The sequence below is a fragment of the Manis javanica genome, chromosome 14 (assembly GCF_040802235.1).
Source record: "Manis javanica isolate MJ-LG chromosome 14, MJ_LKY, whole genome shotgun sequence".
Lineage (NCBI taxonomy): Eukaryota > Metazoa > Chordata > Mammalia > Pholidota > Manidae > Manis > Manis javanica.
The window spans coordinates 74342555-74358840 of record NC_133169.1 but is presented as its reverse complement, the minus strand read 5'-3'; the positions used below and the strand labels follow the sequence as shown (position 1 = coordinate 74358840).

Genomic DNA, 16286 nt, shown 5'->3' with positions numbered 1-16286 from the left:
GTCTTCTAGCATACTGCCTAAAAAAACTGTGATATTAGAATCTGAATTGTTCATTGATCCTTTGATATAAGGAATACCTTGAATTAAGATCTTTTGTGGTACATGTTCAGAACCACACATTATCAAGAACCATTCCTGATAGTAACAACCTCAGAAGCAATCTAAAATTACAGAAAATAAAAGGTACTTGCTATTCAAAAGAACGTCAGCTAAGAAAGAGGGAATAGTAGACAGTTGTTTTCACAACTAACATCCACTCCTCTCTTCCACCTTTCCAACTGAGTATGTTTTATTCATGTTTTCAGCCTCAGCTTCCTGTTAGTGTAAGCTGTTAGTGGTCTTGGGTAGAAGTAACCAAACTGAAGGACTCCAGGATGGCCAGAACATATCACTCTCTCCTTGTGGGCTGAACTGGTTATCACTGATTTCAAGAAGGAAATCAGCCTTTGGATATCAACTTTGTGAAGAACAAGGCAGAGAAAGAAGAAAAACTGGATCTACCATGAAGTCGTTGCTTTGCTAAATTAAATAACTTTGGACTCTGTCTGCTACTCTACACTTCCTACTATGTATCCTAACACATAGTTCTTTTTAAGGAAATTTGAGCCAGGCTACATAAAATCCAATTATGTAGCAAAGCATCCTAATCAACATGGAAGAAAATCAAATCATTTGGTATTATTTTCTTAACAAAACAGTTCAGATACAATGTTAATATGTGTTAACACCTTAATTAGTATTTAGAACTGTTGACAATTATGTCTTGGTCATAAAAATAAGTTTACCTCATCTGCAACACTGTCTTAAGTCACTAAAAAAAGACATCAGTAAACCCTGATACCTCTTCACAAGGATTTTTTAAAAAGAAAAAACAAACTTACACTTTCTATTTTTTATGTAAACACATTTTTTTAAAAAGGAAAGAACAATTTTAGAGTTCCTTCTAGGGCTTGTGTTTGGTTGAATCACAACTTAATAACCATTTATATTTTATAAGAAAATTGAGGCAACTCATGTATGTAACAGTTTAAAAACATTCCGGTTTGTACTTTGTGTGTGTGTATATGTGCATGCATATATACAATTTTTTATATCTATGGAAACAACTAATATAATTCACATAAAAGAAGAACATTTTTACTTTATTGATTCACCAAAGGATATTCTATATTTAACAAAGGAATCATAAGCCAAGGGTTTTTTTTCTTGTTTGATGGCTATGTAAAAATATATCTGGTTTATGAAATATAAGTGTCATTAGTCTTCTACAGTAATACACAAATATTGCCAGGCAAATATTAAAAGACTAAATTTATTGTAGCCAAGTGATTGTGACTAAGCATCAATTAAAGAAACAATTAAACCTAGAAAAACATTTGAACTGCTACAGTCATAGCCCAAGGATACAGAAAGCAGAAACAAAAGAGAATGCCATTCTGAATGCACTCCTGAATTCTTAATGTCCAACTCTAGGAGATGAACCAAAAAACTTCAGTTTAGCAAGAGAGACATGTGATTTCCTGTCTCACACATAACAGCAACTTGGAGGCACAATCAAATCTAAAAATTTATTACAGCAGGAATGGAAATCTACACTATTAAAGGGTAAAGATGAACATGTAAGTTGTATCATGAAGGATAAATGAGGAATGAAAATCCAGTGCAGTAAGGGAAACTGGATGGCAAATGGTTGAACAGTTTTCAAAGTGCTTAGTGTTAAACCATTCTTGTTGGACTCAAACCTCAGCATCCTATCAGGGTACAGAACTGTTAACCTAGCCACACCCTAGTTGTTGCTTAATAAATTAAACTCAAAACTGTCTATCTTATTGGATATATACTTAGAAACTCCTGTCAACTTAGAAACAGCTGAAGTAACAGCTATTCCACCATCATTTCTGTTGTAAAAGCATTTTTTTTTATCATCAAATGTACATCACAGTGGTCCAACAGTCCCCCTGCCCCCACCTACTCCCCTCCCCTCCCCCTTGGTAACCACTAGTCACTTCTCAGTGTCTATGAGTCTAAGGGCATGGATTCTTAAAACCTCTAGTTAATAAAGGACTAATTTTTACGAGTTGGAAGGAACCTTTGGAAGCCACTTCTAATCCACGCTCCATCTCAAGCTAGGAGACTTTAATGAATGCATTTAGCAAAGAGTTACTGAGCATATTCCGTATCAACATTCAGTGTTAATTGCTGGGGGTGACACAAATATATCTAAACCCTGATACCTTCTCTCAAGGAATCTGTAGGATGCCCCAAGGAATTACAGGTTGTGAAACAGAAGACTGTGCCATAATAAAGATAAAAATAAAATCCTAAGAACCAAGAGAAGTCTTCAGCAAGATAAAAGACTTCAGAAAATGCTTAAGTGATGTTTGAGTTAAGCCTGAAACAAGGGATCAAATCTGGACGTTTGGCAATGGAGGGAAGGACATTCCAAGCAGTGAGGACAGAAAAAACTGTTATGCCCAACACTAACAGACCTCATTTCCTACTCCTCCTTACAAAGTCGGCTCTTGCCATGTAGTCTTCTTGGTGTTCTTCAAACAGGGCAGGTTCTTCAAATAGGCAATCGCTCGTTAGGGCGTTTGCACTGCTGCTCCTTCTGCTTGGAATGACTTTTCCCCAGATACTCAAAAGGTTGGCCGCCTTATCTCCTGCAAGTCTTTGTTCAAATGTCACCTTCTCAGTGAGAACTTGCTATTCTATTTTAAAGTGTCAACCTTGCACTCCCAATCTCTCATCCCTGTTTTGTTTTGTCTACAGCATGTATTACTATCTGACATGGTGTATAGTCTACTTCATATTAATGTTGTCAATTCCCCTGCCAAAAGAGCAAAAGTCATTTTTTTATCTCCAGGTTTTTAAAGACCACCTACACACAGTAGACATGAAATCAGTTATCTGTTGACAAACCAATTGATGGAATAAATGAATGAAAAGGATTTCTGCCTTCAAATAGGTGATGATCTAGCAGAGGAAACAAATACATAAATAAAACTATTACTGAATGACCAAAAATACAGTTTGCAAAACCCAATTTATAGAAGACTAATGCACAGAAACAGCTCCTGGCATTCCCATATCTACACATCCAGTGACCAGCATATTCTTTTTTCCCCAAACCTCTTAGCTCCCTGCTTCAGTAATGTTATCACTTGCAGGCAATGGCAAAATGACACCAGAGCTGCCAGTACTGCCTCTGCCCACGTTAACCCCCACTACTACCTACTAAGAAAGGTAAAGATTAAAAAAAAAAAAAAAAGAAAGGTAAAGATATTTCTTTTCGCATTTTGGGGCAAGAGAAAGATGTATTCCTGGATTTCCAAATTAAATGCCTTTTTCTGTGGATGGTTAAATTCTCCAGTACAGGAGTAGTTAGACTGACATGGATTAGCCAAGAAACCCACTATTTTGAATGGCTTAATTAGTAAGTGTCCATATGGGAAAACACATTTTTTAATTCTAGTGTACTAATTTTGGACTGTACCTTTTCTACACGATGAATGGATGTCACAGGCAAAATGACTACAGAAAGATTCCTTCAGTAATAGCTAGTACTGTTATTTTAGGCAAATAGGTAACAGTGAAAGTTTATGGGCATTTTTTTTCACATAGAAGTATCAACTGTAAGTTTATCCTGGAGTAAAGAACATGGAATTCTTAAATAGATCATCAGGATTTAAATTATACTATACTAAAACCAAACAGGCAATGTAGAAAATATCCTTTATCACTAGCAAAAGCAAAACCACTTAAGGAAATGAGGAATCAGCTCAAGATTTCTCACTTCAGCTAACACCTCCACAGATTGCATTATTATTTTAGGCAGTAACATTTTCACATTTAATTTTTAATGGCACGAATGATTTCCATATGGGAATTATCTGCGCAAAAGTGGCAGTCTTGGCACGATTTCACCATTTAATTGAAAGTTCATTTCTAGCGATAAGCAAAATGCCCCCAGGACGATGCAGTAGTTATGTATCTACATTAATCCTACCGCTGAGAGCCCAATTTTGTCTTAACTAGTGGTGGATTTTGCTCTCAAACAGGCACATGCATTTTTAACCCTTCCTCGATTTAAATGAACAAATCACTTACCTTTACTACCTTAAAGCCGCCTGCATTTTTCAACAACGTTTATTTACACTTGTCAGACTTTCACTAATATTAGCATTCTTCACGAGTAGAGGAAAAACTACAGCGCAAATTCCCTTACGTTTACAAATGCCAGTCCAGCCACTGAAATAGTAACTTCCAGATAAGAATCACAGCTCTAACCGGGCGATAACAAACGTCGCCAGTTATTTCAGGAGCGTTTACAGCCACTAGGGGAAAACACGGATCAAAATGTTGGGTCCTCAATTTATTCGTTAATAAGGAGGCACCTGAAACCACTGGACGGTCCATCAGGCATAGCGGCACCCGGAGACACCGTAAGGAGCGCGCAGTGGTCCAGAGGCAGGGCGCCCAAGTCCCTGCGCGATGAGGGCTCACGGTGGAAACCAGGAGCCCATCTGCCCACCGGGGGAGAGAAAGGAGTCCCCTAGGGGCGGCTGGGGGCAGAGAGGTGGGGCTGCGAGCCCAACGGGCTCGGCGCGGGCTTCCTCGGCAGCCAACAGACCGCGGGCGGCAGGAAGGCCCGAGCGCCGGGTGGGCGCGCGGGCGCGGGGGCGCTAAGGTTGCCGGCCGGCCCCGGCCCCGCACACGCAAGTGTCCAGGGCCTCGCCCGCGCAGCCGGGAAACCACCCAGCCCAGACGGGCGGACGAGCCGCCCAGGCGGAGCCACGTCGGATGGGCGCGCGGCGGGCGGTAGGCGGCCGGCTCACACCCACCGGAGGCTGACAGCCCGGCCGCGCGAGCCCGGCCGCGGCGCGCTGGAGGGGATCGCGCGGAGGGCGCTGCCTGCTGCCAACGACACCCCCTCGCCCGGACGGCGGCGGCAGCGGGATACTCACGTAGGGCTGGTAGAACTTGGACAGCCGCGGCTTCCCGTGGTTGTTGAAGATGAGGATCGCCTTGATCATGGCTGAGCCGGGCCCACCTGGTGGGCACTGGGGGCCAGGGCGGGGGCGGGCGCGCGAGCCTCGCCTCGGGATGTCGCCAGCGATCCTTCCCCACCCGCCCCTCTCCCGCTCGCACGCGCGCGCGCGCTCCTGGGCCGCGGGGCGGGGCCAGACTGGGGCGGGGCCATCGCGGAGGGAAGCGGAAATATCTGCAGGCCTAGCGCCACCAGCCGGAGGGGCGCCTGCGCAGTCGGCGGCACGCTGGGACGTTGTTCCCTGACCCCTTCCGAAGGTGTGTTGCAGTGGGAAAACAGCAGGTAGAGGGTTTGCGACAGGTTCGACACGGGGGACCAGCCAGCAACGTCAACTTTCACTGCTGGGTTGGGTGCCCCTACAGCGCCTCCTTAGCGACGGTCTCCGGCGTCAAGCGCGCCCACGGTGAGCGCGGGGCCGCCACTTCCGCTCTCGCCTCCCACCGCGCAAGATGGCTGAGGAGTCGGAATCCGCGCTGCAGCTCACCCCCCCGACTGCCGCTGACGGCGACGGCCCCACGGAGGTCTCCCCGGAAACAGCCACTCCGGAGCCCCCTTCCTCCGCTGCAGTCTCCCCGGGAACAGAGGAACCTGCCGGTGACGCCAAGAAAAAAAGTAATTTTTAGAGCAGCCTCTGGGCAACAGCGGGAGGTTTAGATTGCAGCCGACGACGGGTGGAGGCCAATAAAGAAGCAGGATTTAGAGGAGGGCCGTGCCCAAGCGTGATTTTTGACCAGAGTAGAGAAGTGTGTATCTCGGCCTTAAAGACCCTTGAGTTGAGTGCCGGTTAAGAAAGCCGTTTGCGCGCACCTCGGACTGACCCACACTTACTCTCGGCTCTCTCCAGTTGGCCAACTGCCGACTCCTTGGAAGTGGGAGCCGAGTGGGATCCCTAGCTCCGGGGACCTAACACGGCGCCTAATCATTTGAGTGATGAGTCAAAGTGACAGTTGTGATCGGTGGCGAGTCCGGATTGGAAACCACGCCTTCCGATTAGCTAGCTGTTTTTTTATACAATTTGCGCGTAAATTCACTCCTCGAACGAAAATAACAGAAATTTTATCCAGTATAAAAAATGCTAAGGGAAAACTAAAGGATAGGCATCGCCTTTTTTTAAAAAAAATCCACTCTGGAAGCGTTATTTCACCACTTCAGCTAGCTGCCTGAACCCTTTAGTGCTTGAGTATTAATTCGCCATTGTAAAATACAGAAATTCCTAAGGAAGTTACTTGTTCTGGAGCCCTCCTTAGCGTTGCCTCTGAGAAAAGCAGCAAGTCAGTAATTAGGATTGAGAGACGTTGACCCTGGGCCACAGACAGGTTTTCTTGGTCAGGCCTTAAAGTGTAAGTGTGGCTCAGTCATCTCCACCTTTCGTCGGACTGCAGTTTCTGCTGCTGTGGAGGATATTTCTCTCCTCCGGCACCGTCCCCACCTGCGTGAGACTGCCTGTACATTTGGCACAGCCAATTTCCTCTGTTAGAGAAAGGGACACCGTGATTATTTGTATGGATAACCACGAGAATCTTTCTGAAGAATTCCATGAGTTTTAGATTTTTGTTCCTCATTTTCTTTCATTTTACTATAAGCAGGAACAACACACTTTGAAAGGGTTTGTTTTAAATTCTAAGAGCCTTGGTCAAAAACTTTATACTTGACCCTGAAAGGGCTGTGTAAAACAGGCTAAAAAATAATGGCCCACCACCCGATGTGGCACACGGTTACACGGCGTATTTCCTTTGCACAGTATTTTTCATTTAACCATTATTGAAAAATGGTTATTTTCATTTTCTGGCTCCTTTGAGCTTTGGAGTTTGCCTCTATAAAACATAAGTGTGTAGCTTTTTAATTTCCACCCTGAAGTTTTCATCCTTTTTTTGATGAAAGAAGCTTAAACATTTCCTATGCTTCATCTTTGGTTTTTAATCTACGTAAGAAAGATGACAGAGTCAGAACCAGGCTGTTGGTCCTAACTGCACATTAGGATCACTGGTGGGAGCTTTTGAACATAACGTGTAGCTGGAATTAAGAACTACAAGAAAATCATCTATAGGATTAAAAAAAGTACGGCTACAATTTACAAAAAATTTTTTGCCTCCGCTAAGTCCTTGCCCTCCTGTTCTTCCTTCAGCAGTGCAACTCGTACTTTCTGCTTCACTTTCTTGTGTTGCTCAGTTACACCTGACTTATTGATAGCCCCAGTGAATTTAGAGAGCAGGGATGGGGACATACGGAAGATACGGTAACCAAAATCCTGTTTTGTCCCAGTTCATCATTATCCTCGATAACTGAAGCTGTCATTAAGTGGAGGAAGGAAGATAAACTTTAGCAGGAAAATAAATGGTGTGCATCATGTTTTCTAGGTGCCTTCATTCAGATGTAGACATGAATAAATTGATTTCAGTGACCCCTATTGGGTCCCAATTTTTAATGCCAAAGAATAGGACAAGCAGGCTGTAATAAAATGGAGTTAATGTTCGCGGGGAGCGGTGCACTACTTTGCTTTCAGTGTTACTTTTGATTGTAGATGTATTTCTTTAGCAAAGTAACTTCAGGAGGTAAATTCATAGTCCTTGGGTTTGTATCTTTGTATTTTGGATTATTGAAACTTGATTTCTCTAAACCTTTTTGGCTCCTAGTTGTGGTACTTTCTTTTTAATAATTTTCATTGTTTTCCTCTATTAAAAAATTTATTTTAGAAAACTTGGTTGCAGAAAAGCACAAGTAAACCCAAATAGTAATCACCTATAATGTCATTACTGAGAAATAGCATTTTGGTGCATATTCCACACTTAACGTGAGTATGTGCTTCTGACAGCTTTGATGAAACTGAGACCATATTTTACATGGTTTTATATTTGATACATTTTGGTGTCCTTTTCATACTGTTACTTGTTTTTGTAGTATATGTCTTCATTGGCAGCTTAATAATCTGTGCGAGTTACAAGCTGATACTTTTCTAAGCACTTTCTATGTATTAACTCACTTAATTCTTACAACAATCTTAGGAAGTAGGTGATAATATCCTTGTTTTACTGTGGCACAAAAAAATTGAAAAGTTGACCCAGATGTAAATATCCCACAAGTGCTAAAGCTGGCATTTTGAACCTGCGGAGTTTAGAGTGTGTGCTCTTACTACATAATATAAATTCTATCATGGAGTATAATATCCTTCATTTAAACCAATCCCCTCTAAATATCCTTGTTGGATGCTTAGGTTTACCATTTTTTTTCTATAAAAGAAATGGCTCAACAAAGGTGAAATCCTTCTAAGTGAGTCTTCGCATTTCTTATTAGACTAGATTCCTAGAAGCTTTTATTGAGAAGTATATCTTAAGTATTTTGATATGTATTACCATATTGCTGTCCAGAAAAGGGTATATACAGTTTGTTTTCCCAACAGTGTATCATCTACACTGTTACTTTTCTAATCTTTACTAGATTAGAAAATAAGTAAATAAAGAATAAATAAAAAAGGCCACGATGTTATTTTTTTTTCATCTTTATTAACCATTTATATTTCTTATCTTTGGAATTGCCTGTTTTGTTAAAATACATTTTAAAGGTTATTTCATGGGGAGACCTTTCTGGGACTATAGGATCAAGGGGGAAAAAAAACCACAAAAGCATGATGATAAAGAATGTTACATCTTGGACACACCTCCAGTATCATAAATACATAAACTATGTAGATCAAAGTTTAAGTTTTCTAAAAGCTTTTATATCACATTCTTTTTAGATTGTTCAGTGTGATTGTTGGATTTTTTGTTTTGTTTTTTTCTTTACAGTTGACATCCTGTTAAAGGCTGTGGGAGACACTCCAATAATGAAAACAAAGAAGTGGGCTGTAGAGCGAACCCGAACCATCCAAGGACTCATTGACTTCATCAAAAAATTCCTTAAACTTGTGGCCTCAGAACAGCTGGTATGAAATGAATGGTGATCATTTCCCTACAAAAATTCACAGTAGTTCATAGGCAACAGTGAATAACTGTTGAATATAGAAATGCAGATGGAGCCACATGTTACGTCAGTGATGTCCTTTTATTTCTTCTGTTGGTGGCATTTCTGTATTTTATTGAAGAATTCTCTGTGGAACCCTTCAGTGAATTTTAGATATTCTTTTACAATGTGAACCAATTTTTTTATCTACTGTATTGGTTCTTGTCCTCAGAAAGTCACTGAAAGCCCATACAGAAAGATCACTCACAGAACGTTAGTACAGAAAATTTGGGGATTATTTTATTTGTTTTGTTTTGTTATAAATATTGCTTCCTTCCCATTCTTGGGGTAAGCAATATATATTTGCCATGCATTGTAGAAGAATTAAGAGAAATTTATTTCATAGTACAGTACATGTTAAGAACTTCATGGTGGCAATTGTAAGGATTAATATTTTAAATGCCCCTGGTTTTCAACTACAGAAATTTTAATGTGTACATGTATTTGGCATTTTGTCACATGTTATATTACTATATCAGACACCTTTATCTGCAGATCACAATCTTGGTCATTATTAATACATAGCATAGGAGTAGATAGGTAATTGAAGAACCACTAAGTATTTTTAAAATACAAATTAAGAATTTGTATGTGTAAGTGTTGGAAAGAGATATAATTGTTTGTGAACTTAGGATGAGAATGGGTATAATGAGTGGACTGATCTATTAAAAGCGGGATGTGTTGGAATTTCTTTTTCTTTGTCCATGAGGAGGAGGAAACTGACCTAAGAGTTTGGCTGTAAATATCTCTCACATAAGGAACATAGGCACAAAAGTAAGTTCAAGATAGGTTAATTACTAAAGTTGTTTGAGGCAAGAAGAGCAAAGAGCCAGAGATTCTTCCAAAGGCAGTTCTTTGGGAAAGGTGTTGGGAGTATTTGAGTTTAACAGGTTGTACCATCTCCCTTTGTGATCAGTCAGAGTAAGAATAGAGTTTTGTAAGAACACCATGTAGAATTTAATTGAATGTCAGAGATGGGTAGGAAGACGATTAAGTGTCATCTTCATGTGTACGGCAGCTAATACCTCCGGAGTAGAGTCCAAGTCTAAATGGAAAAGTTAGGTAACTGAGGACATAGACCTGAGAAAAATGAGCAGTCTATAGTAAGGGTTTAGCATGAAGAGATAGCAAAGTCAGAAACCAGAGGCTACCAAGTAAGGCATTTACATTCAGAAATTTACAGATGGAAACAATGCTATGTTCTATGTTAATGTTTTGTATTTGTTGACATTTTGTATTGCTTATATTCATAATCTGACAGGACTTGATTGCTACAACATGTTATTAGGTTGAACCATGTTAAATTGCCATCAGTCAACCTTTTAACCTATAAAACCAGCAATTTGTTGTGGTTCAACTATAAACCTTTGTAGTCAATCTGATTATCCCTTCCCAGTTAAGCAATAGGAAATAAAAATAGAATCATTTTGTCACTTTCATAGACTAAACTTGAACTCACACCTTCTGACTTTCATCTAGCCGTACCCCATGTTATTTTAAGCAAAATGGATCTTAAGGGAAGAAGTAATGCTAGGGATTCTGGGAATATAGCAGTGGTGTCAGAAGGCATGGTTGAATCTCCAAATTTCCCCACAAAAACACTCAACTAGATAGTGAAACCAAAAACCTGCGATCAGTGTTTGTAACATAGATGACAGTGTCCTCATGAACCCTAAAATGCAAGTTGGTGGGGACAAACAGCAGCAACTGCAGGGTCTGTGTGGTACTGGTGAGCAGACGTGCTGAGAGAAGCAAGCGAGCAGCGGGACTGGCCTCCAAGAGCATGTAGACAAGGCGAACGTGAAAACAGTTACAGAGACATAAAAATTGAAAATGTTACTAGCAAATAATGTTTTGTTTTCTAAAAAGATTATCAAAGGCCACTTTAATACTGGCCTTTTGTTTCAGTATCTTCAGAAAATTTTTTTAAGTACTAGAAATGTTTTAGTAAAAAACTAAACTGAAACATTGAACAGTGAATCCTTCAAAGAACAATGTAAGGACATTAGGTTTCAGTTACATTACTTTTTTTCTCTCGTTTGGCTGCAGATGACTACAGTAGTGGCACCCTGCCTAAACCAGTACTTTTGAGAGTTTTCAAAGCTGGTAAAGCTCAAAAAAAAAACAACCCTAAATGTCCTTTACCCAAGAAAAATGCGCAGACTATCTCATATATCAAATTTTTTGATGTTGGGGCTATGTGTGTGAAATTTTGCTATGAGAGATTCTGTTTCTAGTTATGAGTAAATGGGAAAATTAGTATTTTCAATAATGTGATTTCTTAAACTTTGAAAAGCCATTTGTGAAAACAGTATTCAGAAGTTTCTTATAAAAAGTTGGAAACCTGTTCTAAGAACAAAAATTCTGTTATTGTTATTCTTCTGGAGGAAAGGCATGATCTTTATAAAGATCTCATTAGTTGACTAATTTATGAAAATCAGAAGGAAGGAGTTGAAGGAAGCTTTCTTCGATTCTGAAAAAAACTTGTAATAGTTGGCTAATTGCAACCCAGAAAATTGCAGATTAATCAATACCTTCAAAAATGAGTGACCATAACTTTTGTTTCTTTCTTGCAGTTTATTTATGTGAATCAGTCCTTTGCCCCCTCCCCAGATCAGGAAGTTGGAACCCTCTATGAGGTAAAACATAACTGCTTTATTTTCTTAATAGAATATGTACATCTGTATATTGTGTGATCACTAACTCACATCATTGTTTTAAGAGATCATATATCATTCTTAATCATCTGTCAGGAAAGAGATTATATTTTTGTTCTCTCTTGCATCTCTAACATAACACCTTGAACATAGTTCGATCTCAGTAAATTATGCGGTGATTGAAGAATTAAGGGATGAATAATACTAACAGAAGATGACTTTGAAGTACACTAATCCAGATCTGCCTCCAGGAAATTGAAAAGGAGACTGCATAAGAATGACTGTAGTCAAGTCATACATCTTCAATGCAGTGATCATTAGAGTAAATATACTAACACTGCTACTCGAAAACAGTACATACTTTATAGTTAGAGATGTACAGAAGGGGCAAGATTAAAGCATTTGTGATTACTGGTAAGTGTCTGAGAGCATAGCATCTTGACTTTGTTAAAAGAAGTAGCCCTGCAGATAACTTACATGTTTATGTTTGACGATATTTATGATAGATATGACATTTTTTTGTTAGTTTCACCCAAGCAATACAAAAATGGAGTTTAATTTATTGCCTTTTTCTTTTTGTAGTGTTTTGGCAGTGATGGTAAACTGGTCCTACATTACTGCAAATCTCAGGCATGGGGATGAACTACAGAGAAAAAGATCTTGCTACTTAAATGAATCTTCACAAAGGAAACGGCCCTGAGAAGTTTTGATACTTGTGGCAAGAGACTTGTGGATATGATCTGCTCAGCATTTATCTATGGTCCATGTTTATGCATAAAAAAATTCCATAGAATAGATGGACTCAGAAAAGGGTGATTTGTATTAATACATGATCATAAAAGATTGACATTAGAGTATACCCATTACTACAGCAATTGCTCCAGATCTGCATCTGAGGGATTGAAAAGGAAATTTAAGATAGTATACAGCTTCTTTATTAGCAGTTTTCAAAATGACTGAAGTTATTTACTTGAGCACTCTGCTGATTTATTTCCACTGTAACAGTCAGCTTACTGAAGGATTATTTTTGTGCTTATTCAGCAAAGTTCAGTTTGTTTGAGGTATGGAAAATGCCTTTTCTCATTTACATCTATGTCCTCAGTGTTGTGAAACAGTCACATTGACCAGCTGGCTTTATACCTCGCGTGGTCCAGTAGAGGGCAGCCCAGCTTGGCAGAATTGGTTTTCAGTCATCTTTGCCAGATGATGATGGAGGAAAAAAGCTGTTCCTGCTAATTTCTAGCAAACATCTAGACAAGAGAGCACATGTGTTGACACACTGGAATTCTGCTTTAGAGAATGTGTGGTTGAGATTTACTTATTATATTGGGAAACAAGGAATTTTACAAATTGGGTACAAATGAGTCATATAGCTCTTTTCAGTCCTATCATTTAATGATTCTTGATCCCAGTGGTTATAACTGTGGTGTTATCCTGTCCCTGTTATTACAGTGTCGAAAGCATTCAGTGAGTAAATTTGACGACAACATTGAGTTTTTTATAATCCATTTTGCCAACTTGAAAATGCTCAAAACCTGTTAAAAAATAGCCTTAGATTTTATGTGCATTTCATGCCATGACTAAAAGTACTGTTTTTGCAGATGCTGTTGGGATAGTAATTGCTTTAAGTGAGATTTAATTTTTCTTCATTCTGTATAATACTGGCAATAGAGCATTAAGGAAAAAAAGCATTCCAATAAATCGAATGCAATATCCAAACAGGATCTAAGGTGTGTCCAAAAACAAAGTGTTTATTTTCAAAGATAATAGAAATGGTATGATTTTGTCAGAATAACTACACTTAGGTCCCTTAAATACCAAAATGTACTTTATGGTTAATGATTTGCCATACATTAGCAATAAGGGTGCTAAGGAACAATTCAGTTTACAGTGATAAAATTACTGTTCAGCTCTTATTTTCTGACCAATATGTATTTTAAGTCCCCTATACTGGTGCCCCTGTGTCGTAAGTTATTACAGCTAGTAGTTAGCACTGGAACAAGACAGGTTGAATTGTGCAAGTTTGTCTTGTAAGACTTGGTAGGACATTTATATATGTTGAAAGCTGGAAAATAAAATTAGATACAGAAAAGATCTCTTACCCAGCTTTGTCTACAGTTCACTGAAAGATGTGGATATATTTATATGCTTCTATATTTAATAGATAGCAAAAATATGTTTATATGTTTGCAGCCAAGGTTTCAGATGATAGAATATTTACTACCTCAACAGTCAGAACTACTTGAGTTTGAATTTGTGACATCAATTTAATTGTTATTTTATCTAAATAATGTATTTATTAAATCTAAGGTTAGCAAAATAGGTATCTTTTTTGTTTTCTTCCCTAATGACCTTAAAGAACTTACAGGGCTTTACACTTTTTCAAACTATATCTACATTTTTATCTCTTAATCCTTGCCCAAAGAATTAATCATTCTGTACTAACTTTGCAATCCTCAGTTTACAGGCCTGGATCCCCTAAGTTATTGAGTGACTAGAAACTCAAACATAATACAGATATTTTTGCAGATGTCTGTTTAAACTGTGTTAATTATAATTGAACTTTGAGGGGTAGGGGTTGAACCTTCAGCCTCTATTTTCAGTTTCCCATGTTTATGAGGAAATCTGTGTCAGTGTCATGCTTTATCTTACTGTGCAGAAATGGCCTACGGCATATAGTGTGTACAACATTAGAATATTGTGTGTCTATCTTTGAAGATAACCTATACCAAGGACTTCATGAATTCCCAATATTTGGTGTGTGAGGAAAGTGAATGTTTATCTGTAATCAAAATGAGATTAGGTACTTCCTGGAATCTAGGATATCTAGAAGTTTTAACCCTGAAGGGACCTTAAATATCACCTACTCTAATCAGATTAGAAAACTGAAGAGGTACAGACTATGCCTTAGGTTAAATAGCATTAGTCAGCTTAGTTGTGTGTAACCAGAAATGGGAAAGTCTGGTGTAAAGAGTTTAAAAATGAAAGTTGCTTTCATGCAGCTTCTGCTTCATTTTCCAAGGATTGTAATATACGGGGTAAGCTGCTGGCACTAGGGAAGTCGGCTACAAATCACATACTGAAAAGTACTCAGAAAATGATACAGTAGGCTTAGTCTTATAAATACTGTTTCCCTACATTTCCAACCCACACTGAATGTGTGAGTGTTCACTATTCCCTGAATGTGCCTTTTGTGTCCTACATCTGTGTACTTACACCTTCACCCCTTCAAATCCTCTCTGCTTAATTCAGATTTTAACTTAGTTTGTGTGAATCAATCAAGGAGGAGATACTGTCTCAGTGGAATACTTACAGCAAAGTGTCACTATTACAACACAAGCAGGCGTCCGATGCCCTTTCATGATTAGTGTTCCTGAAAATAGGACTTTTTTTGTTTCTTATTTGGTATCCACACACATAATACTTAATACATTTCCTTACACATATATAATCACTTATTTATATTGAATGATAGCGTGGCTTGCAAAGTATGATTTAACCTAGAAAAGCAACAATAAAAGACATCTGGCAGGAGATGAAAATATTTGCAACTTCTGACAGGGTTTTAGTGCCTAGTATGTGAAGAACTCATTTCATTTGATAAAAAAGACATCTGAAAAGGGGGGGGGAAATATTAAAATAGAATTGATAAAAAAAAAGATGGCCCTAAAGCACAAAAAGTTATAAAAAAAATGAAATGCTGATTAGCACCCATCATAGCAATAATTAAAAGCAATGTAATTATCAGTCATGGCAAAGTTGTGGGAAAATGCCTATCATCTTGGTGAATGGAATGTGAATTGGCACTACATTTTTAGTGAAATTTGCAAAATCTATCAAAAGCCTTGAAACAATATAAACTTAGATGTGTTCATACTTTCCATCTGTTCATTCACATACTGGCTGCCTATGATGTCCTCAGCATTTGGAATGAGATCAGTAAGATCCCTGGACTTATGGCCCTATCATTCTAATTTGGAAGCAGGTTTTCAGATAATGAATTTAAATAATTGGACTTTTTAACTGAATTTTTAGAAATAATGGGAAGTAAGTAACATTTGATACCAAATAATAGATTTACCTGTATTTTCTGGAAAGATAAAATATGTGTGTGTATGATTGTGAGTAGACTCTTCAGTTAGAAGAATCCTTGTAAATCAACTCCTGTAGTTGCTTCCATGTCCTTACAGGAGATAACGCATGAAGCTTATGTTGATTTCTTTTGGTGATAGCCACAAAGGAAACACTTCATTTAAGATGGCTCTATTCCTATAGAACTGTCTTCCTGCGTGCCTCTTTCAGCTATTTGTTCTCTGTATCTAGTATCTAGATTCATGAAGCATGTCTTTTTTCCATTTCCAACCCAGTCCTCCTGCTTGTGGCAAGTCTGTTCCTTTCAAATGCTTAGACTCATTCCCAGTCCCTCTGTAGACAACCCACTTCCCAAATCTGTTAGCAAATCCTGGCAGCTTTTTACTTTGAAAATATGTCCAGGATCATCACTTCTGCTCCCACTAGCCAAAGTCACCGTTATCTCACTAAAATTGTTAATAGCCAACTAACTGACTTGCCTTTACCTGCTC

At 38.9% G+C, this 16286-nt stretch overlaps 2 protein-coding genes across 7 annotated transcripts in view; one reads left to right on the top strand and one right to left on the bottom strand.

Annotated features, from left to right (window-relative positions):
• AP3S1 (adaptor related protein complex 3 subunit sigma 1) overlaps positions 1-5182 on the bottom strand; it is a 64841-nt gene extending 59659 nt beyond the window's left edge. For 2 of the 5 annotated variants that reach the window (XM_073221897.1, XM_036993723.2), the window contains exon 1: positions 4968-5182. In XM_073221897.1, the coding sequence (XP_073077998.1) occupies positions 4968-5036 (69 nt within the window). In that variant the 5' untranslated portion in view covers positions 5037-5182. The remainder of the gene's footprint in view (positions 1-4967) is intronic. The other 3 variants (XM_036993722.2, XM_036993726.2, XM_036993724.2) reach the window with 2 other exon arrangements.
• A 74-nt stretch (positions 5183-5256) lies between these two features.
• ATG12 (autophagy related 12) lies at positions 5257-15577 on the top strand. 2 transcript variants are annotated; one of them, XM_017671664.3, is made up of 4 exons: positions 5278-5662; positions 8833-8969; positions 11623-11685; positions 12286-15577. In XM_017671664.3, exons 1-4 carry the CDS (start codon positions 5500-5502, stop codon positions 12343-12345), a joined length of 423 nt encoding a protein of 140 aa, XP_017527153.1. In that variant the 5' UTR covers positions 5278-5499; the 3' UTR covers positions 12346-15577. The 2 variants fall into 2 exon arrangements, with proteins under 2 accessions (XP_036849622.1, XP_017527153.1); XM_036993727.2 differs by lacking the exons at positions 8833-8969; positions 12286-15577 and having other exon boundaries at positions 5257-5662; positions 11623-11684.
• Positions 15578-16286: the final 709 nt, after the last annotated feature.